This window comes from Patella vulgata, chromosome 9, assembly GCF_932274485.2.
Source record: "Patella vulgata chromosome 9, xgPatVulg1.2, whole genome shotgun sequence".
NCBI classification, from domain to species: Eukaryota; Metazoa; Mollusca; class Gastropoda; family Patellidae; genus Patella; species Patella vulgata.
In genome coordinates, this window is record NC_065887.2 from 33,403,557 (window position 1) to 33,430,272 (window position 26,716).

Here is a 26,716-nt window from a genome sequence, read left to right on the forward strand (position 1 = left end):
GGGTGGGTATGGTTTGAAGATATAATAATATCAATTTTTGGTTTATTTTGCTAATATCAGGGTAATCTTAATTCCCCTTAAATTTTTATATTAAAGCAGCATTATGAAAGATTAGATAAAGAGCTGACAGTTCTCGCTATAATGTAAAGGGAATATGCTGAGAATTTTAGTCAAATTACTTCACTCCGAGCCAAGAAATTCCCATTTCAATATCACTGTAACCTCAATTGTCATTGTTACAGTTGTTATAATAATAAATAATCTATTTTAGCGGTTAATCATCAACAGCAGTTGAACCGCATATCAGATTCCAATCTGTTCAAAATTGGAGGCCTCCAATGGCATCGAAAGTTGATTATGATCTTGGTCATGTTAACAAATGTCTAATTAATAGTTTATATAACTTATTAAGGCCTAAAGAAAGACCGGAAATAGGCAGATTTAGTTCTTGCATAAGGCATGTTTAACTTCAGTAAATCACTTCAATAGTTTTCTAGCAAAACAGATTTTTATGCAAAGATTCCCCTCTATTATGCAAGACTATTCTAAGGACATTGATCTCTGTAAACAAAACAAAAAACAAAACCAAAATTCAACTTGAATTTTGTATCATAGCCTTTGAAGTGAATTAGTCACTGTGTGCACTGGTCGGGGTCGTAGCCAGCTCATAAAATTTGGTGGGGCTATGGAATGTTTTGGAGGGGCTGAGGATGTGGCTGGCTAAGAACGCTCCTAAGAAATCATTATTGTTGGCAAAATATTTGGGGGGGGCTAATTCGATTCTTTGGGGGGGGGGGGGCATGGCTACAGGCCCGGCACTGGTTGTCTTACAATTTTGCAACCTATTAAGTGGGTTTAACTAAAGAAGTAGGAAACTGGTCAACCCTGATTCAGGCATCACCGATAAATAATCATAGTAATTGCCAATAAACCATTAGAGTTGATAAATCTATTTTTAAATGCACATCCTTTTAACAGAGCTTACACGTGTGCATGGGTGAAGCCATGTTGATTTATCTTTAAAATATTTGGAATGCATATTTTGTGTAATGTAATGTAATATACTCTGAACTATTTTTGTTTATGTGTATATGATGGGTACAAAATAAATCCTATTATCATTATCATAAACAATGCAATTAACCATGAAGGGGAATTCCATGCACTATAATATGCCTGACATACATCACCAACATAAAACTGGTATAGTGTGTTTTAACTGTGTAAGCCCTATTGAGAAGAAATCAGACTGTGATGACGTATATATTATAATGCTATATGTCTGCAGATCTTTGTTCTTTCTAGAACAGCTGATATGACTTATAATTTTGTATGTGGACTCTGATGATGGGTCTAAGTAGTAATTCTAAGTTGCAATTTTGATACAAATAGATGTCACTTTAATAGAAAATTACCATGATTCTATTGTAGGCCATATTGAACAAAAAGTTAACAACCTTGTATCCAGTCGTTATCAAGCATAATGGATCATATTGCTATTAAACTTAATCACTGCATAAACATTGCACCAGCTCTTTCCAACAAAATACAGCCCTTTATTACTACTACACCATGGCTAACGTGACATGATTGGGTGGCAGACAATATCGAACTTATAAATATGGTCAAGAACAACTCCAGTAATTATAGTCTTGTTTGACAGGTCACTTCTAAGCTGGCTAATCATAGGGTGATTGTAGTCCCCATTATCGAGTATAAGAAGCCTATAATGATCATTAAGCAATGGATTAGAACTCATCAATGTTTAAATCATTGCATCTGGTGATGTCCATGAAACAAATGACTGGATTTATTGACGTCGTAATCTGCACTAATCCCATGATCTTTCGTCAATTACGCTAACCAGATGTGTAAAGATTAGCGTTTGTTATTCTGTATTTTTCTAGATTAATATGACAATCTGATAATTACACCACGAATAGCTAGTTCGTGTAATTATTGACTTATTCATACTCTCTCTGGCAGATGTGTCATGCATAGAGCAGGTTGTGCTTACAAATTAAAGATTTACTAACATATTTTTTTTTTTTCATACAGTCATCAACCAACTTGTTAAAATTATTCAATTTCGTCGAATTCTGCCAGTTTGTCCACTGGATTTTAAATTTCAGGAAAGATATGAACTTTGTCCTTTGGTCATGAAATCTTTATATAGGTTTTCTATTTTAGCATCCACTGCATCAATCTTTTAAATTCTCGTCTATCATATTCTGACAATCTGTGTTTATTGATTACCTTTAATAACACCATTTTTAACAACATGACAAAAATATTGGATAAGTTATGGATTTTAACCTTTACGGAAATTTGATAATTTTCGCACATGTTAAACTCAATATCATTTTTCCTCATTTTACCAAAAATAAAATTGGAGCAAAAAATCGTACTACATAAAATTCTCATTCATCTTACATGTAATCGTGCTGAGGCTTTTATTAAGAAAAGAACATCTTGTATCTGTGTTTGAGTCAATCACCACATGAGGTCGTTGATGCATTATCTGCAATGCATATTATTTGACCTCTTGATTTTAGATGTTTTAATAGTTTTCAATTATATTTAGCAACCAGAGTTATTTAAAATGAAGTTGCATTTGAAGTGGTGATAAAGTACTAGAAAATACGAAAGGCTGGTCTACATTAAGAAGCACTGCATCACCTTGGAACAATCCTTTCAAAAAGGGATAGTAATAAGTTTTATTAAAGCACTGCTCTGAGTTTGTCAAGAACGTCAGAGTTTATCAATATAAATGTTTACATATGCATTTACAAATAAAACGGTTCCCTTACAACTGCTGATTGTCATTTGCATTATTCAGAAAATATCAAATTTTCTTTGGCTTAATCCACACTATAATGTACTCAAATTGATTATTCAACATTTAAAGGTCACCGGAAAAGGTTCATAATTTTTTTAAATAAAGCAAGTAATTATGTCAACATATCCTTTCCATAAGTATAACACGAACCTGAATGTCAATATTACCTGCAACAGGTAAATTTCAACATTAGTAATTTCCGCCATTCTTCGTGGGTAATCGTAACTTTCCGTATCTGTGACGTCATTTTAGTCCTTCTGCTCATAGTCTAGTCTATATTTCTATGTGCAGAAGGACTAAAATGACGTCACAGATTGCTTATTGACAGAAAGTTACTAATGTTGCAATTTACCTTTTGCAGGTAATATAGACATTAGGGTTCGGGTTATACTTATGGAAAGGATATGTTGACATTATTACTTGCATTATTTAAAAAAAATTTGATGCTTTTCCAGTGACCTTTAAGTCGGAAAACATAAAATCAAAGGTATATAATCTCCCACCTTGGATTCAATTGGATTACCATAAGACCCATCAAAAAGGTTCAGCAAAACTTAAAGATGGCCACAGCTTGTTTAAAAGTGTTACAGACAAAGTTGCATATGACCAGAAATATATCTTTGATAATATTTGATGGGCATTATCCTTGTCAATACTACCTTTAAAACACCAGCAATACTTTAGGACATGTTTTATTCATTGAAAAAGCCTGTCTCTGCCTCTAGCTGCAGATACTTATTAGTATTATAAGCCTGCAGTGTTCTTGATTCATTTTCCTCAGAAATAAAAACATTCCTTTGAAAGAAAAGCAAAACAAATACCCTATTTTTAAGAATAAAGTTTATCTGTTTAATGGCACCATCACAGAGATATTTTAGTATTTGATGTCAAATAATTTTTTAATTGATTTTTTAGCATTTGTTATTCAATACCATTTAGAATTAATTAAATTTGATCTTTTATTTTTGTCTCCTGTGAAAGATTTTATAATATTAATTTAATGAAATATATTTGATTAATTCACTTTTTAGATACCATAAAAATATACCATAAATGGTCCAAACTTTGTTCATTTCAATTGAATTGGACATTCAAAGAGCATTCAAACAATTGCTTTGAATATTCTAATAGTAAAATCAACATTTGATGTGACCACTTATAAACTAATGAATTTTGCATCAAAGGTTATTGGAAACCTTTTGTTCCAATATTCCTGTTCAACGATCTAAAGGCTTTGCAATATTTTGTCCAAAAAATACAAATTGTCTGTTTGAATGTTTTCTTAGTTATGAATGATCTCATGACACCACATATTCATATATAGAATATGGATATGCTAGGCTAGACATTAAGAAAGCTACCCAATGGTATAGTTTATTGGGTCACACAATAAAGGGAAAATAACATATGGTTTGTAATCTTTCAAAATCTGGGTGACTATTATTTATATATTATAATTTCAACTAAATATAGCATGAAGCATCCATTCCGTCTCCATAGCAAATTAACTGAAATGAAATGAAATGGGGTTCAACGTCCTGCTGTTCGGTTCTGACCGGGCTAACAAAGACAGCGACACTGTGGCCTGCTCAAATTACAACTGTCAAGGGTTCTTTTACGTACATGCCAATGTGTACAAGGGACCTCGGTTTTTCGTTCCATCCGAACAACTATATGTTGTCCCTTGCCAGGCCCTACAGCATTGACAAGAGGGAACCGCACCTGATAATCCCAATGATCTCTCACGGTTAACGCAGGGATCGAACATAAGACCTACAGGTTATCGAGCCACCATCCTACTTACTGAACCACCGTGGCTCCCCCATAGCAAATTAACTACAATGATAGGAGATCAAAAAGATGACCACTGCCATTTCACAATTGATATAACTTATAATTCAAATGGTCCTCTGCATCAACTAATTCTAATATCTCATCTATTATTAACAGAAAAAACTTTTATGAAAAGCCAAAGGAATATCATTGGCAGTAGTGGATTATAAAGAAATATCGTAATGTCTAATGTCAAGTGTGTTGGGCCTGTTTTTATAGCGTTGATATTTTGATTTTGTTTAATTAGTTAAACTTTGGATAATCAATCTGAGTACATATTGGAGAGGATTAAGTCATAAGATATTTGATATTTTTCAAAAAATTGCAAATCAATTCAGTAATTTTTGACATTTCATATTATTGCAGAACTTTTGAAATAAATTCAATGTCAAAATCACACCATCTTTCCAAGTGTATTAAAAAACATGAATTTGAGATCAGCCATATTGTCTCCTGTTAATTATTTTGCAATTGTATTTTATGTATGTATGTCTAATTTTATTAGAGCATTAACATGATTGAGAATCTAACATGACAATAAGATTAGCAGAGTTGTATCCCTTGAAGTGCAAAGATCTGGAGCAGATCAAACTTGTTATTCGAAGTGGTGTCTTTCCGTTCTATTCCACTAACCCCTGGGTCCATTCACAGGGTATTCACGAATTCAAATTACCTGTCCATAATGATTTCATTGGCCACATCGGTTGTTTCTACGAACCAATCAAAAAATAGATTACATACCAGTCTTTGCATCATTGTTTATGTTAACCACAATACAGCAGCTTCTATGTTCGATTATGAGAAACTTTGCAATAAATTTAATATCAAAAAAGTGACATGCACACAAAATGATGTCCTAAAGTATTTTGACAAAGTTTACAACAATCATTTGGCGATCCTAGATTCAATAAAATGTGAGTTACCTCCCTTTGCCCACTAGCATTATATCACAGAGTAAAAATACACAGAGTGGCGACTCGCATTACGGCCTATAGAAACACAGCGACGAGCAATGCATCTTGGGAATTGTCTGTAATAAACACACACTGACAGTTCGCTCAACGATGTTACGATATCTATATCGATGAACTAAATCTCTTTAATTTCGTAGTTTTATAGTATTTTCGGTAACAAAACTACTGAGAATTACCACATACAATCATAATATGTTAGTTGTGTGTGTGTTTTGGGAATTTATAAAACATGATTCATATTTTTAAAACATGCATAAAGCGTGGTACGGCCCGGAATGAAGTGAGACTGAGACGAGAGACGGCATTTGTGACGGTTTACGAATTGGTCTATTTAAGGCCGTAAATTATTGTCGATTTTTAGGCAGTGCGCGACCTACTTTGTATGCAAATGAAGCAGTCGCCACTCTGTGTATTTTTACTCTGTGATTAGGTCGCGCACTGCATCTTAGGGTTTGTAATGTCACTAAAAATCACAGAGTAAAAATAACCAAATCTCTTGAATTTCGTAGTTTTATAGTATATTCGGTAACAAAACTACTGAGAATTATCACATACAATCATATGTTAGTTGTGTGTGTGTTTCAGGCATTTATAAAACATGATTCATATTTTTAAAACATGGATAAACGCAGCGTGGGACGGCCCGGACTGATCGAAGTGAATAAAGCGCAATAATTGTGACGGTTTACGAATTGGTCTAGGCTGTAAATTATTGTCGATTTTTAAAGGTTTTTATTAACTTTAAAACTAATCCACCAAATACTTGTAGTTTCGATTTCTAGATTTGAAATGTAATTTCCATACACCTTAAAATGGGCCATTTTAAAATGTTAAAGTGCCACGCCCTCTTTTGGATAAGGCCTATTTTACTCAACATGATTTATTCCCCCCCCCCCATTCTTCTAGAGCTTATTACTGTGTGCTTCTCTTATTTATGTTATGTTAATAAAGTAAGCTTTCATTAAAATATAAAATAATAATTTAAGAATATTAAAATTGAATTTCAAATAGGCCTATAACGTTTTCCAATTATAAACAGATTTGAGCCGTTGGTTGTTTTCCAAGATAAAATACTCTTGGCTCTAGCTCCTTTAGGAACTGTCTCTGATTGGACTATGTCCGCTGACAGTTCCTATCGCTTGCTATATAGCTACAATATGAAAATAACATATGAATCTAAATTTATTTTATTTAGTAGACTTGCGGTAAGTAGGCCTATTATAGAATGTAAAAAGAACATGTGCAGCTAGTTCAGACTTAATGGGTAAAGCTTACTATTTAAAGTTTGTCTTTTAAAAATCACAACTACACGTAATTCTAAAATTACAAAAATACTGTTATGCTATTCAAAATCGAATTTCCCCTTTTACCGGTAGGCCTTAATCCGACCAATAAAATATTTGCTGAATCACTATCAATAATTTTAAACCATTCAGTAATTCAAAATATAATTTTAATTTACTCTGTGATTATCTATTATGCTGTAATGGTTAACTTCAGTTTGTATGGCAGATAATTCCATAATAGAACACCTTATAAATTAAATTTTCTATTTCTAAATAATCAGTTGACAAAAAATCACAAAAATAAAAGTAACTCTGAACACAGATCAGACCTAATGGCATGGATATGTAGAGCAAACTTCAGATTTATAATAACATTACATGACACCCAGAGCAATATGCAAAATATTCATTCTCAAGTTGTTTTTGGTTTATACTTAGTTGTAAAAAGAGAAACCAATCAACGCAAATTATATAATGTTTATTGAAAAATGTTATAGGCCTATTTAAAATAGAATTTTAATATCTTTAATTATTTTATTTTTTAAAAATGAAAGCCTACATTAATTAATAGAACAAAAATCATAAAAACCACACAGTGAGTCAACGTTGGAGCCAAAGGTATTTTATCTTGGAAAACAACCAACGGCTCAAATCTGTTTATTGGAAAACGTTATATGCCTATTTGAAATTCAATTTTTATATTCTTAAATTATTATTTTATATTTTAATGAAAGCTTACTTTATGAACATAACATAAATAAGAGAAGCACACAGTAATGAGCTCTAGAAGACAAAGGAATTTTTCTTTGGGAGAAAAATAAGTCATGTTGATGTTGAGTAAAATAGCAAGGCCTTATCCAAAAAAGGGCGTTGTACTTTGACATTTTCAAATGGCCCATTTTAAGGTGTATGGAAATTACATTTCAAATCTAGGAATGGAAACAACAAGTATTTGGTGGAATAGTTTCAAAGTTAATAAAACATCTTAAAAATCGACAATAATTTACGGCCTTAAATAGACCAATTCGTAAACCGTCAAAAATGCTGTCTCTCGTCTCAGTCTCACTTCGTTCCTGGCCGTACCACGCTTTATGCATGTTTCAAAAATATGAATCATGTTTTATAAATTCCCGAAACACACACACAACTAACATATTATGATTGTATGTGATAATTCCCAGTAGTTTTGTTACCGAAAATACTATAAAACTACGAAATTAAAGAGATTTCGTTCATCGATATAGATATCGTAACGTCATTGAGCGAACTGTCAGTGTGTGTTTATTACAGACAATTCCCAAGATGCATTGCACGTCACTGTGTTTCTATGGGCCGTAATGCGAGTCGCCACTCTGTGTATTTTTACTCTGTGATTATATTTATGGCATTTTTTGATTTGTCGATAAAAATAGCAAAATTATCAAGGGCGGATAATTTGAAAATGTGTCTCCCCTGTGAATGGACCCAGGGGTTAGTGGAGTAGAGCAGAACAATACCACTGGGGATACAGAGAATGACTCCTCTACTGAATATTTATTATTCTCTATAGAATGAATTGATATGTCCATAAATGACTGGATGTTAGAAGGCTTTGTACAATATAACCACTATGATATGAAAAAAGTACATTTATGTTTGTGCATTTTATGTATTCAATATTTAGTTATTTCGTAAGTCATATTAGTTGTGTTTTTACATATCAATGTAGCCTGTAGTAAGAAAAATCTATGGTGGGTCATTCCACCAGTGGGTTAACCCACCATCATTGATTTCGCTCATAATATTTGCATGGAAGTGTTGCCTTATGAAACCTCTCGATCCAAAATATTTTCCAAAAATTTAAACTATTAAAGATTTTGTAGACATTTTTCCGAAGTGGGGTATTTCTAAACCGGTGTATTTCCAAATTACTTGAAGTATCAAGCTGAAATTTGGTAGTATATGTAAACCTACACACTGACTCCAAATCATGTCTCAAATCAAAGATTGGATTTTTTGTCGAGTGCACATGCGCGGAAATAACATATTTTGAAGCTATATTTTAAATTAAACAAAAATCGATGTGGGACCGAATGGATTCGACTGAGAATTTTATTGCTGGTTGATGAGTAGGTGTTCTATAACAAAAATGTTTTTTCTCATTTTCGAATCAAAAACATTTGAACTTGTTAAACTCAAATAAACATCAAGTTGCCAGGCAACGAAACATACACCCACAGCAGCTATTAAATCTTCCGGGCAGTCAACAAGTGTTGTCGCATATTTTTACTTTTTTTTGGTAATGAAACATTTATAATACCCTAAAATCTGATTAAGAGTAACAACTCATGAAGTAATTACAGTAAACCTCGCATAAGTCGGATTCGTATAAGTCAGATCTTTGCCCAACTCGGATAAAATCGTTTGGACCCTTTGATCCTGCATGTTTTTCGTATTAAATTTCTGCGCGCAAGTCTGATCTTCGCTTAACTCGGATCAAAATGTTCGGTCCATTTGATCTAATTCCGGCCTTTTTCCTTCGCCTATGTCAGATCGGCAGTATGTTCAGAATTTGACTGACAGTTTCGTCACAATAGTCTAAAACGTGGTTAGGTATTCGATGCACAGAGCCCCAAAATACTTTCCTCTATCATTTTCACTCAAATAAGCCTATTTGATGCAATGCAATCATAGAATTTTCCTGGAAAATTCGAAACTCGCTGTCTGTTGTACGAGACACTTTCCAGGAAAATTTAGAAAGTGAAATGTGCCTTTGAATCAATTATTATCCGGCTCTTGCAGTTTATTTCTAATCGAGATAAGATTGAATTTCGGTCTTCGGCTAACTTGGATCTTTGCTTAACTCGGATAAAACTGGTCAGTCCACTTAGATCCAACTTATGCGAAGTTTACTGTATCAGAAAACCATTAGAATTTGTTTGGTTTTTATAAAGTTCTGCCCCATGCTAACGTTTAATATACGAAACTTTAATATCATGGATTTAGCTGTTCAAGTCATAAAAATTCATTGAAAATCAATATACTTGTTCATCTCAAGATCTTAGGCTTCTTCGTCGCATGACCATAAACACTGTGTGTAAATTTGAAGTCAATCGGATATTAACTTTGGCCTCTAGAGCGTCCACAATATTTTTCAAAGTGATCAAGGGCCATAACTCTGGCAGTAATTATTATCGGAAATCACAGAAAATCAATAGGCTTCTTCGTCTCATGACCTTAAACACTGTGTATAAATTTAAAGTCAATCGGATATTAACTGTAGCCTCTAGAGTGCCAAAAGATTTTTTGAAGTGATCATGGGCCATAACTCTGGCAGTAATTATCAGAAATCGCTGAAAATCAATAGGCTTCTTTGTCTCATGACCTTTAACACTGTATATAAATTTAAAGTCAATCGGATATCAACTTTAGCCTCTAGAGCGTCCACCTTTTTTTAAAAAAATGATCAAGGGCCATAACTCTGGCAGTAATTATCGGAAATCACTGAAAATCAATGGGCTTCTTCGTCTCATGACCTTAAACACTGTATATAAATTTAAAGTCAATCGGATATTAACTTTAGGCTCTAGAGCGTCCACCATTTTTTTTTTTTTAAATGATCAAGGGCCATAACTCTGGCAGTAATTATCGGAAATCGCTGAAAATCAATACGCTTCTTTGTCTCATGACCTTAAACACTGTATATACATTTAAAGTCAATCGGATATTAACTTTAGCCTCTAGAGCGTCCACCTTTTTTTTTTAAATGATCAAGGGCCATAACTCTGGTAGTAATTATCGGAAATCGCTGAAAATCAATAGGCTGCTTTGTCTCATGACCTTAAACACTGTATATACATTGTGGACGCTGGACGGACGGATGGACGGGGGCGACAAGATACAACCACATTTCAATGTGGGAGAATAAAAGGGATATTCAGCTTATTACCACCCCAAAGCGGATAAATGTTCTCTTTATGATTACTAACTCGAAAATGAAACCAGATTTGGAATCAGCATATAGGTTTACATATTACTACCAAATTTCAGCTTGATACTTCAAGTAATTTGGAAATTATTGACATTTTTCTGGATGCACCTGTTTAGAAACGCCCCACTTGGGAAAAATGTCTACAAAATCTTTGATATTCTGAATTTTTGGAAAATATTTTGGATTGAGAGGTTTCATAAAACAACAATTCCACGGAGCGGGAACACACAAAAAAATCATCTAAGTAGACCACCATATTTGGATATCCAAGCCGGCACATTATGTGACGCACTGTCTGGGTTAGTCGATGAAATATTCCCGGGCTCTGTTTGGCCATGAAAGGGAGCTTAGTGTCATATAAATAGCACCAACGCCCGTTTATCCACCATTTTAAGCCAGTGACCCCTCTACTAGCAGGGCTAATATGAACTGAGCGATACGCAGATTTCAGGTCGCACTTTGCCATATAAAAGCCTTGTTGCACCAGCGCCGCTGCATCGTCAACAGTCTGAAACCAGAGATGGTCAAAGTCCGACACATAATCATTGACCGCTGCGCCTGGCGGGAAGCTGCAGTCGTGTATTAACCAAACATCGCCCTCGGATTTGGGGATAACCCCGATCGGACTCACTATGGTGGGTTTGGTGTCGGCTATAACATAGTTTCCATTGGCTATTTCTTTTCCTATGGCATCTGTAGCTAAATCAAACAGTGGGCTAGACATATTTGCGGATGTGTGGTTGTCATTTTCGACGGGCTGTGGAGTGGCATCTTTGTCAATAATGTCAAAGCCGTGGGAGATACCGGACAGTAAAAAGTCCTTGTCTGCATCGTCCTGAAGGTAAGCCTCCCACACCTGTAATGCAGTATGGGTGCCACTTGTCCGCACAGCCCCTATTCGTAGTTTTTTGGCAATGTGTTGTTATTATTACCGGCCCCTGGACGAGCCGGTGCATGTGTAGCGGCGGAGTGGGACTGAAAACACCCGGGTATAAAACACACATGCCTGAACCTACACTCCGAAAGGCTGCATCCCCCGCCAGGAGTTGTAGTTTCTACAAATTACCTCTCCTGCAGGGGTATAAACACTGTGTGATGGTGCATGTATTGGGCAATTTCCGCTCCCTGGTTTTCCCATCGCATGACTGTTACTAGTAGCCTTTGGTTGGAGGTGCAACGTTTGTAGGTGGGTGACCACGACACCCCATCGGAAGTTATGGTTAGCCTGGAGCTGCCGGTATTCCCGATCGTAGAAGAGAACGGAGATCCTGTCGAATCGCGCAAACAGTTCCAAAATCCGAGTAGAATAAGCGAGATAGTCTTTAATGTTGACACAGGTCGAATCCATAAAATTTACCAGGATGGCAATGTTCGCCTGACACCATTGAGCGATCGTCATGGTTTCTAGCTTTGGTTTCCTTGGGTGTGCTCTCTTGATAACAAGATCATTGCCTCCTGCTGTCGTTTGGCTCAAGGTGAATTGTCGAGACTCCGTGGGGGATAAATCGACAATGTCCAGGAACATCTTACCTTTCGTAGGAAAATCTGTGGGTCATTCCATGAACCATCGTTGACGAGAGGGGGGAGGGCTTGATTGCCACTGTCCCCTGTAATCTGCACCAGGTCATTCGCCCCGCCTCTCATATTGTTAGACAGTTTTTCAATTAACTTCTGCATGTTCACATCCTCCGCCATATTTGCACGAGCTACATCCGGGTCGGCCGAGTTTTCGCGGCATTCGGTTTGTGCTTCTGTTTGCTGTGTCTGATTAACTAATGCCGCTTTCCGTGCCGCAAACAAGCAGAGTTTTCTTTGGCCTTTATTGCCAAGGCGCGAACTCATTCTTCCTATGGGGGGTTGCAGGAATCAAATTACCCTCTAGAGGGTTAAGACAATTGTAGAGCGCCACCTAGGGGGCGTGGCTAACGAGCAGACAGCTCGATAAATTAAACTTAATTAAAACCTTAAACATACATTATGTAAGAGCAAAATCTGATTATTGCAAGTCTTAATTTAGGCTTCAGAAGTTATAGAAATTATAAATTAGATCTTTATTTAAACAACAAGCCCAAAATCAACTCTGTAGAACCACGGATGGCTCGGCTACAGATCGAATTTAAATAGGATTTCACTTATTAATTAATTCAAATATGGCGCACCCTGATGAGAATACGTCAGTTAGATCGAGGCTAAATGATAGAGTGTACTTAGCGAGGCTGCTGTAGAGCGTTTCCGCATGCCATTGAAAACTTTATTTGATAATTGAGATACGTAGGTGGAGTTAACGCCTGTCAATCAAACGATCGGCCAAGGCAAAGGCACATTTCACTACCATTTCTAGTCAAATATTACAATGATGATAACTATGTTAAGAATAAAGTAATTTGACTGAAATTTTCAATATATTCTTCTTTCATCATCTACTTTTGAACTGTTATAGCAAGAATGGCCAACTCTCTATAAAAATCTCCCATAAAATATCTTTAATAAACAAATTCCATGAAAGAATTATGAGCGAAATCGATGATGGTGGCTTCCCCTGTTGGTCAAATTGATGTGGAATGACCCTGGTAATAATAACTAAGAACTAAAAGGTATAATTATTATTATTATTATTACAGCATATTTATAGTGCAATCATAAACAAGCCAACAGTGAGGCTGATGTCCCCCGCCGAAATAGGAAAATAATTAGAGGACACATATAAATTTATCACAAATTATCTTTTACAAAGTATTGAACAATCAAACAGTATATCTTTACTTATAGTCTAACAATCAAAGTAGGAGAGTTATTGTTTTCCAAAGTCTCGACCAATCAAATTGCGTATCGCTCTGCTTACCCTGAGCAGAAAATGCTCATTATCAAACTTAGTCAAGGTATTACTGTAATGAAACTATACACCAAGTTTCATCAATCTCACTTAATTAGAACTAAAGTTATCGTGTCCCAAAGCATCAACCAATCAAATTGCTTATCTCTGCTTACCCTAAGCGGAAAATGCTCATCTTCGAACTCCATCAAGGCATTGACCTAATCAACACATACACCAAGTTTGAACATTCTAGCTCAATTAGGAAGAGAGTTATCGTGCCCCAAAGTATCAACCAATCAAATTGCTTATCTCTGCTTACCCTAAGCGGAAAATGCTCATCTTCGAACTCCATCAAGGCATTGACCTAATAAACACATACACCAAGTTTGAACATTCTAGCTCAATTAAAAGTTATCGTGTCCCAAAGCATCAACCAATCAAATTGCTTATCTCTGCTTACCCTAAGCGGAAAATGCTCATCTTCGAACTCCATCAAGGCATTGACCTAATCAACACATACACCAAGTTTGAACATTCTAGCCCAATTAGGAAGAGAGTTATCGTGTCCCAAAGCATCAACCAATCAAATTGCTTATCTCTGCTTACCCTTAGCGGAAAATGCTCATCTTCGAACTCCATCAAGGCATTGACCTAATAAACACATACACCAAGTTTGAACATTCTAGCTCAATTAGGAAGAGAGTTATTGTGTCCCAAAAAGTGTGACGGACAGACAGACGGACAGACAGACGGACAGACAGACAGACAGACAGACAGACGGACGAACCCATTTTAATAGTCCCCTGCTTTCTTCGAAAGGCGGGGGACAATAAACAACAAGATTATGGACATGTTAACGACAGTATACAAGGATGGAAACGCAAACCCCATTGTGTTTAATAGTCAAAGACAACAACTTGGGAAATAAATGACAAGACCATTGAATTTTAAACTCAAGGAGATAAAAAGAAGGCCACATGCTAAGTTTCATTACGATGCATTTTGTAAGATTTAGATAAAGATTTGTCTGTTCTTGCCATATAATAGTTCAAAAATAGATAATGAAAAATGAATATATTGAAAATTTCATTTAAATTACTTTATACTGTTTGAAGATGTAGTTTAGACCCCCTCTTGAAAGATGCATTATCTAAGATTCAGATACAGAGCTGCCCGTTTTTACTATAACAATTCAAAAATAGATAATGAATATGAATACATTGAAGATTTATTTCAAATTACTTTATTCTGAGCTAAGTTATTACTGTTTGAAGATACAGCATAGATTGTAGACTAAGCTTCATTTGTCTATTTTATCGTTACAATTTTAAAATCTAGCAAGTGCTCAAATCCATTTAAATCTCAACCATCCGATTATCTGGAAAGTTTATTGATTATAGGCTTGTCACATGAATAAATGTCTAAATAATTTATGTAACATTTGATGCCAAAAGAAAGCCCTGCAATAGGCAGACATAGCTTGTACAATATGCATCTTTAAAATCAGATGAAAAATATAGTCTACAAAATTTACAAACTATTTTTGACATCTCCTATAGCCAAGTCATTCATTGGCAATTATACAGCAAATAACTGACCAAACTCATTCAAATGCAAAGTCAACTCATAACTATCAAACCACATAACAAGTTTCATTGAAATTTGATAAACAAAGAGTCCAAGTGGGCTGAATTGGCTATGTGGCGAAATGAAATAAAATGAAATGGGGTTTAACGTTCTACTAGGCTATGTGGGGAATCTGTTGAATTGTTTAGAATAGACTTAAAAAATAGGTTACATTTTAACTGTTAGTAGACCTGATTACAGAGACTAATGACTGCCTCATCTGACATTTATCTTCCATGTAAGACTCTAAATACAAATCTAGACTTGAACTTAATATATATTACATTATAGTACAAGACTGGATGAAAGATAAATATATCAACTAATTAATCATGTCTTATAACAGTCAACACATATCACTCATATTATTAAAATAATATTTCTCTGATACAAGAAACGGCCATCGTGGTAATTGGTCATATCTATGATTGACATTCTCGACTACATGTTTGACCCCCTGACACCAGATATTTAATACCCATAATACCATGGATTACTTCAATTAATATTCATGACATTGTGTCCATCAAATAAATCCTTAGTCATGAAAACAGAAATCTTTAATAGTCACATCGCCTACATTTGGAAATTGGGTCTGTGATACTGTCTGTGTGAGATTTAAAGATATAATCCTTTGGTGTATGATATCCATAATACATTGGAGAAGATTTATCCAATGCAAAAGCACAATAAAATGTGTTAGATAAGTGAACAAGAACAAGAAGTGGTATGAGATGTTCAAGAAAGAGTAATAAACAGCAATTGTATCACACAATTGTGTCCTGGGTTTGTCAATATCCCAGGGATGGATAGGCAAATCTGTCTCAAATTTGTATATAATACAGTCGAATTGCGTCAAACCTAATATTACTTTTTTTACCATCTGTCAAAGATCTCTAAAAGTTCTAATGACTCTTAAAGCGAGAATTTCAAATTTTCTAAGAAAGTCAAAACATAATTATTTCTATGTCTTTTGCTCAATAGGTTATCAAATCACTATTATACGATCATGGGCATTATTTCCCACAATTACCTCCCCTGTTTTGCTATTGACAACATGGGGCGGCCATTTTCCAACGTTGGAATTTGAAGTTAAAAATGATATTTTTGCCAATTTCTCAGCTGGCAATAGCGAATTATATGGTTAATAGGATTATTCTTTAACAAGGTAGGGCTGTTTATGGATACCATCTATACTATTCAAAAAAAGTAGGGGATATTTGATTTTGGGGGCATAATACTAAAATATGCAAATGACTACGAAAAAAGTCACTGTAGAACCTAACAGAAGAAACATTTCCAGTTACATGTGACGCCCAAACGCACCAATAGCTACCGCATGGAATGCAGGTGATGCTTGGGATCATCATGGGGGTCCAACCCAAGATTTGCACGACTCTGACTTTGAATGTTACAGTCATTGTGGCATTGAATTCCAGGGTGGAAACATCAGTTTAATTGTTTTAGTGACCAGAAAACAAATTTTGATATGCGCCGGCTTACCCAAAATGAAAGGTTACGTGCCCTTGGCATGCTACAGATCGGCACAACACAGGCGGTTGTGGCGCGGACGATGAATGTTTCTCAGTCTGTCATAAGCAGGCTATGGTCCAGATACCGTGATACACAATCTGTACAGGACAGACCACGCTCAGGTCGACCAAGGGCGACAACTCCAGCCCAGGATCGATTTATCCGTACCTTGGCCTTGAGAAATCGTGTCATCACAGCAAATCAGATCAGCGCTCGTCTTCAAACAGACACTGGTGTGAGAGTGAGTGGCCAGACGATTCGGAATCGACTGCATAGGGGTCACCTTCGCGCCCGACGTCCTCGCGTGATCCCTTCTTTGAGAGATCATCACATTCAGGCAAGACGTCGTTGGTGTAGGGATCGTCAACACTGGGATAATCGACGCTGGAGCAATGTGATGTTTTCAGATGAGTCAAGGTTCACTGTTGATTTTTTGGACAGACGTAGGAGGGTGTGGCGTCGTCGAAACGAGCGCTTCCAAGACGTTAACGTCATCAGACATGATCGATTTGGGGGTGGTTCTGTTATGGTGTGGGGAGGCATCACTGTGGCTGGAAGAACGGCTTTACATGTTGTTGCAGGGCGTGTTACAGGCCAGTACTACCGGGACAACATCTTGGCAGTCCATGTTGTGCCGTTCGCACGACGTCATGGCCGATGTCACAGGGCCAGGATCGTTACAGGTTACCTCCAACAACAGAACATCACCACATTACCTTGGCCAGCACTGAGTCCCGACCTCTCCCCCATCGAGCATGTCTGGGACATGCTTGGACAGAGGTTACGTCAACGTCAACAACGTCCTGCCAATGTCCAAGAACTTGCTGCTGCGTTGCAACAGGAATGGGACAATCTGGACCAAAATGACCTTAGACGTCTCATTAGGAGTATGCCACGTCGGATCAATGCTTGTTTGGCAAACAGAGGAGGATTTACCCGTTACTGACTTGGTTGTGCCTTACTTAGTCTAACGATCATTTGGAATAAATCGATGAATGTGAACTTCATTTCATTTTGTCATTTGTTTCTTCGTCAGTTTCATTAGGTGACTTTAATAACACTTAAAAATCAAATATCCCCTACTTTTTTGGAATAGTATATTTTAAGGCTTTATTTTAATACATTTTAAAAATATAACTTGAAAATTTGCAATTGCAACTTTAAAGAAAATGAATAAGTAGCTGAGAACCATGCAGTTTTGCCGATACTGGAGGTGCCAATATCTGTTCAAAAAGACTTGATAAATATCTTTAAAATATCAAAAAGTTGTAAACAAATCATTCTCTCTTGTTGGGCACTCAGTCATTTTATGTTAGTTAATGTGTGCAGGGCTCAAAATTATCCATGGTGATCTCGTTAAAATATATCCCAGAGGCTGATCCTAGGGGGGGGGGGGGCACGAGGGGCACGCGCCCTCCCCCCCTAATTTTCAACAGTGCCTTTTTTTACTGCTGAAAGTGCCTTTTCTCAGGCCCAAATATGTCCGTTCCAAACCCGTTGCTGGGATCCTAAATGACTCAAACACATCAGTCTGGTCTAATTAATGCTTCCACTTTCAAACGAATTATTGTTGTTTAGCTGACGGTGCCCTAATCCGATAGAGTGACTATAGACAGACATCAATGATAGCATCTTGTGGAATCGACGGCGTATACACTCATGCCCATCACCGATGAGCATGAGTGCAACTTGATGTAGCATTGTTTCATGTGTGGTCAGTACACAGTACAAGTAACAAGGCTACAAGTGAAGTAGCTAGGGAATAGATTCGCCTTTTTTCCCATCATAATGCCTCGCTCGCCTTGACAATTTTCGAGTCGCATGTTCAACTGGCTTTTTTGCTCGATTTAAAGACTCATTTTCAACGATTTCCGAACGTTTACTTAGACGAAAATATCAGCCAAATAGCTCTTGGAATGGCTACAGAAATGATGGATAATTTTCTTGGGAGGACCCCCCCCCCCCACAAAAACCCTCTCAGCGGCGTGCCCCATCTCCGCGGTCAGTGCCCTAATTTCACGGCGCCCCCAGCCCCTTTTCAAAATTCCTAGATCCGCCCTGTATCCAGCATAGATTCAAAGCTATAAATCTCAAAAAGAAACTAAAACAAGATGACTAGTCATCACCATCCCACACCCTTGCACTTGTTTGGATGACATAAGGAAAAACAACTTCTTGGAATATCAATGGTATAGTCAGAAGATTCATACTCTTATCACAATAACTGGGCAAGGTAGGGTCGCTACTCCTTGTAATGTTTGCACAACAACCTTTGTCTACCTCCATCAGATGCTGTATGTTAAACAATAAATAAAGCTTATTCATCAGAAATTAAAATACTACAATAGATTGATGTTTGTACAAAGATTCAAAAAGATTTCTTGAACAAGGGTGGTCATGAGAAATTAAAATAATTGGATAGATAAATGTGAATGTGTTATAAAGGTATCTTGAACAATTTCTGAGATATGCTCTAGAATAATAATTATATACCCAAAACTAAGTCAAATGTGTAGTAAAAATCATTCAACAGAGAAATTTGTTTCCATGGAAACACAAAAATTATCAAATCCAAGAATTTTCTAATTAACAAAAGGCATAACTATTATCATAGGCTGATGATTGTACATAATTTCATGAAGATATCTTCATGGAAACTCAAAAAATATAAATCCAAGAAATTCCTAAATAGCAAAAGGCACAACTGTAATAGTCTGATGTGTGTACAAAGTTTTAAAAAAATATCTTGAATGATTTATGAGATATCCTCCGCAAACTAAAGTGGGCAGATGAACGGAAACACGGACGGACAGAGCCAATTTCAATATCCCTTCCTAACTTCGTTCGGCGTGGGATAATAATAATCACCGAATATCCCGATAAAAGACATTAATAGTATATTTTTGAACACTTTTTGTAATGCCAAATTACTGATGACATGTGGTTTGGCATAAATCATGCACAATCTTTCAATATCATCTGTACCATGGTTGGGAGACAGTTGGAATTGAGTCAAGCTAGCCATACAAGATTTAGTTTTAAATAATATTAACTTTTATAATTTAGTATTTGAAACACATGCTGACAAGTTGTTGGGAATTTTATTTTATGAAGCAATTTCATAATGATCGGGAATATTGGTAAAAGCAAACCAATAAATGATAGATCTAAGGGAAAAAAACCCAACATAATTAGAACAGGATTAACTGACACTGAAAATTTTTGTACGAGTCGTTTGCCATGCAAGATATGCCCACATTTTGCAAGAGATGGACAGAGAACAAACTAAAATAAAAGATAGGTTGCCAGGCAACTAAACATACGCCCACTGCAGCTAAATCGTCCGAGCGGTCGACAAGAGTTGTCGTATATTTGTTCTTTTGTAGGTAATTAGGGGGCATTTAATAGACAATTTCATACAGATGACATTATAATTTTCGTCGTTTGAGGGTTCATAAGGTTCTAAAAACTAATACAAGGGCTGTAACTCTGGAAGTAATCTACAGAAATTGTTGAAATTCGACAGCCTTTTTTGTTTTACTAATTCAAATAATATATTTCAATTTCATACAGATCGGATGATAACTTTTGTCGTTCAGAACTTCCAGCAAAGTAAAACAAGGGCCATAACTCTAGAAGTAATTGACAGAAATTGCTGACATTCAACAGGCTTCTTCATTTCACTAATTTAAATGATGCATATGAATTTCATACAGATTGGGTGATAACTTTTGTCGTTCAAGCGTTCACAAGATTCAACAATGTGAAACAAGGGCCATAACTGTAGATGTATTTAACGGAAATTTGCTGAACCTCAATAGGCTTGTTCGTTTTACTAATTTAAACGATACCTATAAATTTCATACAGATCGGATAATAACTTTTGTCATTAAAGCATTCACAAGGTACAACAAAGTGAAAAAAGGGCCATAACTCACGGTGTAATTAACGGAAATTGTTGAAATTCAATAGGCATCTTCGTTGCACTAATTTAAATGATGCAATCAAATTCGAAAAGATCGGATGATAACTGTTGTCATTAGAGCGTTCAAAAGATTCAACAAAGTGAAACAAGGGCCACAACTCTAGATGTAATTAACGGAAATTGCTGAAATTCAATAAGCTTCTTTGTTTTACTAATCTAAATGATGCATATAAATTTCATACAGAACGGATAACTTTTGTCGTTAGAGCATAAACAAGGTACAAAGTGAAACAAGGGCCATAACTCACGGCGTAATTAAAGGAAATTGCTGAAATTCAATAGGCTTCTTCGTTTCACTAATTTAAATGATGCATATCAATTTCAAACAGGTCAGATGATAACTGTTGTCATTAGAGCGTTCACAAGATTCAACAAAGTGAAACAAGGGCCATAACTCTAGATGTAATTAACGGAAATTGCTGAAATTCAATAGGCTTCTTTGTTTTACTAATTTAAATGCTGCATATAAATTTTATACAGAACGGTTGATAACTTTTGTTGTTAGAGCATTCACAAGAAGCAACAAAGTGAAACAAGGGCCATAACTCTAGATGTAATTAACGGAAATTGCTGAAATTCAATAAGCTTCTTTTTTTTACTAATCTAAATGATGCATATAAATTTCATACAGATCGGATAATAACTTTTGTCGTTAGAGCGTTCACAAGGTGCAACAAAGTGAAACAAGGGCCATAACTCCAGACGAAATTAACGGAAGTTGTTGAATTTAAATAGGATTCTTCATCTCACTAATGCAAACAACATATATCAATTTAAAAACAATCAGATGATAAATGTAGTCTGTAGAGTGTTCACAACAAATTGTGGACGACGGCAATATACGACCACATTTCCATGTGGGCGTATAAAAATTGATTTTTCATACAATCAGGGGCCCTAATCCAGGAAGTTACAGTCTGATACACACAAGCATCGACAGAAACCCAGATCTTTGGCATATAATCATTTGTAAAGCCTTTGTAATTTTTCACTACATATACGTGACCCATGCTGGCAAATTGAGTAGCAATGAGGAAATTTTGAAAACTGATGGCGTTTTTGTGAGTCGATTAGATTAGGTTTTGATTTGCTAGTACGATTTGGTATGATTTCGATTTGATTAGCTATGGTCCACAAATGTGAAATTTGATAATTACGATTTGGTACGGACACCGATCAGAACAAAAAATTGTCTCTGCTAATTATTGATGACTTGTTAAAGACAAATGAAGGTTATCTACGCAAAAAAGGAAAAATGGTTGCCGTTAGAAACAATCTCCTATGTCCAACAAGTTCAAGTATTTTTTTTGAAAACTGAAGTGACAAAACATGTAAAAAGTTTACTGAGAAAACCTAGGATTGAGGAATATATTGAAAAAACCGTAAATGAATAAAATTGCTTAGAGGTGATCTAACATTCTTGTGGACTATAAAGTTAACATTAAACACGTCAAATGCGTTTTAAAAAAACATTTTTTATGGAGAAAAACAACAATAAGCATTAAAAATTACTTACGACGTCGAACATTCCGCCATTTTGAAATGGTCAAATCTAATCGCCTAAACACCTCCTGGGACGATTAGGTCGATTTGCCTAATCAGTTGAGTTAAATCGTCTCACAAATGTAACGATTAGCATAATCAACTTGGTTCACAAATGCGTATAATAGCTAATCGGTCTAATCTAATCGGTTCACAAAAACGCCTTGAGTTATTGTTATTTTTACATTCTCCACCTCAATACCTTCAAAATAATGTATCGTTGGTATGAATAAGGCAAAAATTGTCTGAGCTGTATCTGTTTGAAGTTGCCCAAGTCAGAAAAGGTAGTTTTGAGAAAAAGCTGCAAGTAAAGAGAGAGATACTAACACATGGTTCAATTTTATTTCAATAATTCGCTTGCGCATAGGGCTCTTTAGCAGTGGGAGGAAACCGGAGGACCCAGAGAAAACCCACGAGGTTGGACAGGCGACCCTACTCCTTTTCACGTACAACTGGGGATTCGAAAACACGGCAGTTGACTTAATGACAAACCTTTTGATACAGCACGCACGTGCTAACCACTCGACCATCCAACCCCCCTGCAAGTAAAGATGTTATGTTCTAAAACAAAATCACATAGCAACCACGCCATATAATTGCTATTTTGTCGTTTAATATTTATTTCAGTGTTATAATTTAGAACAAATGAGAATAGTCCATACATTATAGTAATCTATGTTTTGTATATTACAACTTTTATGGAAATAACTTCTGTTAATCGCACCAATTAATTAGCATCTGGTGGTCAGGGGATTAAGATTGTTGATTGGGTAATCATGCGTACATTCTATTATCTTCGTCACATGCAATAATTTGGTCATATTTATAAACTAGAGATTAACTGCTATAAAACAATGTCAAGTATTATGTAAGGAGACTGACCAGTCGTCCCATTGCGCATGTCAAAAAATAACTGATTTTTCTGAGAATTTTCAGAAAAAAGAAAGATTAAGAATATGGTACTTCTTACAAAACGAACAAATAAATGTGTTTGAAAAAGTTTTATTGCCATTTTGATCCTTTGGGTCGATGGATAGTTTGGACCCATTTTTATGAAAATCTTAATTTCGATCAAATTCAATATTTTTACTTGTTTTGTCTGTAGCTAATTATTAGAATTTGCACATTCCAACTCATTTTGCCATCACGGGTCACATATTAGAAACCACTATCAAATATTAATAACTTAAAGAAATATGAAAAAAAAAAAAAAATTTCCACAAGAAAAATATAATTTTACAATTTTGCACTAACAAATATTAATAACATTAAAGAAATACGAAAAGATATAAAATATTTTTATATAATGAAAAACAGTTATACATAAAACAATGAATGTAATCAGTTTTAAAGAATTATTGAATTTTTGAGAAAAAAAACCTTTCCTTTTTCAAATTTTAAGACATAAAAGGGTAAAAATACCTATAATGAACTGCATCCCACCAATCCAAGTTGTCAAGGCTTTACGATTTGTGCTGGGAGAACATGGCAATGACCTTGACTGTGACGGCCCATCGTCCTTAAGTTCAGCTAATAGATGGTTAGATTTCAGTTTATCCATATCAGTTACAGTCACTAGTGGCAAATCCGTTAAAGATCTGCTCGCCATTTTAACGCAAGAGCTGCTACAAATCAGTTGTTAGAAATAAAGACTCGTTTAGTGCAGAAATCAGCAAGAATCAGAATATTGGCTGTCAATCGCTGGGTTTGGTTTTACGTCGTTCTGACAGAAGTTGTTCTGATCAACGTTGATTAATTCATATTCCATCGCGGAGACTCTAAATTATCACACTTAACGCTCGCCTTCGATGTCATTTTTCTAAATGTAGTCTATAGATATCTATGGCTGTGATCTACCGTACAATTAAACGATATGAAATCCACTTTATAGTTGTATGACTTTACAAACAGACTGTCGAAACACAGGCTGACATAAACACAGAAGATATATTGGTTCATTGCTTGGTTTATAAACAACATCCCAAAAGTTTTATGGTCTATAAAGCCAAAACATCAAAAATACTATGCAAACTCAAAAGGCAATTCTTTTATACTGAGCTCGGCAGCAAATAAAAAGATATTTTGGCAAACAAAACATTGAATTAATTGATAAGCAAGTCATCAAAGAATCGTCTACGTTTACTTACTGAAAAAGATAAATGCCTTATGAAAACATAACCTACAGGTATTCAAAAACACAAAAAATAACCATTAACAAAATTCAACTGAAAACTGTTAATCAACAAAAAGCATTAAATATCTTATTAAGTACTTAAATTAATTCTAAAGAGGTTTTAAGAATAATTAAACAATAATAAAAGTTACTTCATAAGTCAGACCATAAAATTAATTTAATCAACAAAACATAGATTTTATTTTATTTTCTAACAAATGACTAACATCAGATCTATACTTGAAAAATACTTTTTTAAAACAATAACCAGCAACTTTGAATTCCTAACTTACAGACTCTGAGATCCCTTACTTGTTAAAACTCAAGGAATGATCAATCCATTGATTTTATTGAATTATACATACATTATCAGAAATTCTTCACCCAAAGAAAATTCCCCCGTCAATTAATGCTATGATTCCTCCATATACAATATTCAATCACATTAAATTTGTGTTCATTAATAAAAATTACATGACAAATCTTCAAAGAAAAAAATTGGAAGCATAAGAATTTTTACCACAGTATTTGGTAGGACAGAGCAAGAAATGCGAGAGAGAGAGAGAGAGAAATGGGGTTTAACGTCCACTCGACACAACTAGGTCATTTCGGGACTAACATATGGTTTAATTTTATTTCAATAATTTGCTTGCGCAAAGGGTTCTTTAGCAGTGGGAGGAAACCGGAGGCCCTGGAGAAAACCCACGAGGTTAGACAGGCGACCCTACTCCTTGTCACGTACAACCGGGGATTCGAAACCATGCCAGTTGACTCAATGACAGACTTTATGATACAGCGCGCGCACGCTAACCATTCAGCCATCCAACCCCCCAGCAAGATATGCCTTTCTACTTTATAATTAAGATGGCAAAATATTGAACCATCACAAAGTATCACCCGTCATTTCATAATTAGTCGCAATGAGGAAATTTTGAAAATTGAGTTATTGTTATTTTCACATTCTCCAATTTGATGTATAGTTTGTTTGAAGTGGGCAAAAATTGACTGAGCTGTGTCCATTTGAAGCTACCCAACTCACAAAAGTATGCTTTGAGAAAAAGCAAGTCAAAGATTTGGTATGTTCCAAAACAAAATCCCATAGCAAGCAGGCCATTTATTTGCTGTTTTGTTGTTGAATATATCTTTCCAGGGGTTCTTAGAGGTGGTGAAGACGAAAATCGTAGTAAAAATTTGATCCAACGATTTCCGCCATTTTTTTGCTATTTTGTTGTTTAATATTTTTTTCATTTAGGATTTCAAGGATGCTGAAGACGAAAATCGTAGTAAATGCACTCTTTTTGTAACGGAACATCCACAACACATACGGCATATTCACACGATAGTGTTATACTGAAGAACAATCTATACATTAGTAGTCTGTTGTATATTATAACTATGGTGAGTTAATTAGCACCTTGCCAGATTAAGGTTTTGATTGGTTAATCATCAAACAAGCCGCCACAACTGTACGCGTGTTTTTTTAATATGTGAATTAAAATAAGGTTTTGCGTGTTCGATAGGTCTATTATTATTTTCAGGTACCATAACAGTATCAAAATAGTCCCTATAGAAATGTCAATTTCATTGGCAAGAAATGCTTACTTTCACTTTCGTGTACTTTGGGTTTGATGTAATTAAACAATGGCAGACTGTTTTTCCCACTCCAGAATCGTCACATTTCGGCACGTTAGTCATTCTCATTTTTTCGATACATGGTGATAAGAAAATTTTAAACAATAATATCCAATATGCATTCCTCACTTTGCATGCACTATGAAGAAGCGACAGTATCAATAAAATTCTCTTCGAAAAGAAAATTATTGGCAATTTTGTTTATTTCCATTTAAGGCCTATAAGTTATTTTTTTAAAGATGAAACGAGATATCAAATAATCACCGCTTTGATTAATTATTCGGAGTAAATAATGAGTTTTCGACAGCTTTATCATCAATCCGTGATACTTGATTAGTATTACTCAATGACACACCCGTTTGCCGATTAATTTACATAATTTTGCCACATGGTTTTTATTTAACCATAATGCTTTGCACGTGGTGTCTGGGCCAATCAGTAAACGAGTTGTGCAGACACCATAGCTACAGGTGGAGTTTGTTTACATTTTTTATGGGTTTTAAAACTC

General features: G+C 35.4%; 1 protein-coding gene across 3 annotated transcripts in view; it reads right to left on the bottom strand.

Annotated features, from left to right (window-relative positions):
• The window catches only part of LOC126832718 (dual specificity calcium/calmodulin-dependent 3',5'-cyclic nucleotide phosphodiesterase 1A), a 298,858-nt gene that overhangs the window by 193,245 nt on the left and 78,897 nt on the right, over positions 1 to 26,716 (bottom strand). The window contains exon 1 of one of the 3 annotated variants that reach the window (XM_050563587.2): positions 23,826 to 24,579. The exons of 1 other annotated variant lie outside the window; for it this stretch is intronic. In XM_050563587.2, the coding sequence (XP_050419544.1) occupies positions 23,826 to 24,012 (187 nt within the window). In that variant the 5' untranslated portion in view covers positions 24,013 to 24,579. Of the gene's footprint in view, positions 1 to 23,825; positions 24,580 to 26,716 lie in introns of those variants that run through there. One more of the 3 variants, XM_050563588.2, reaches the window with a different exon arrangement.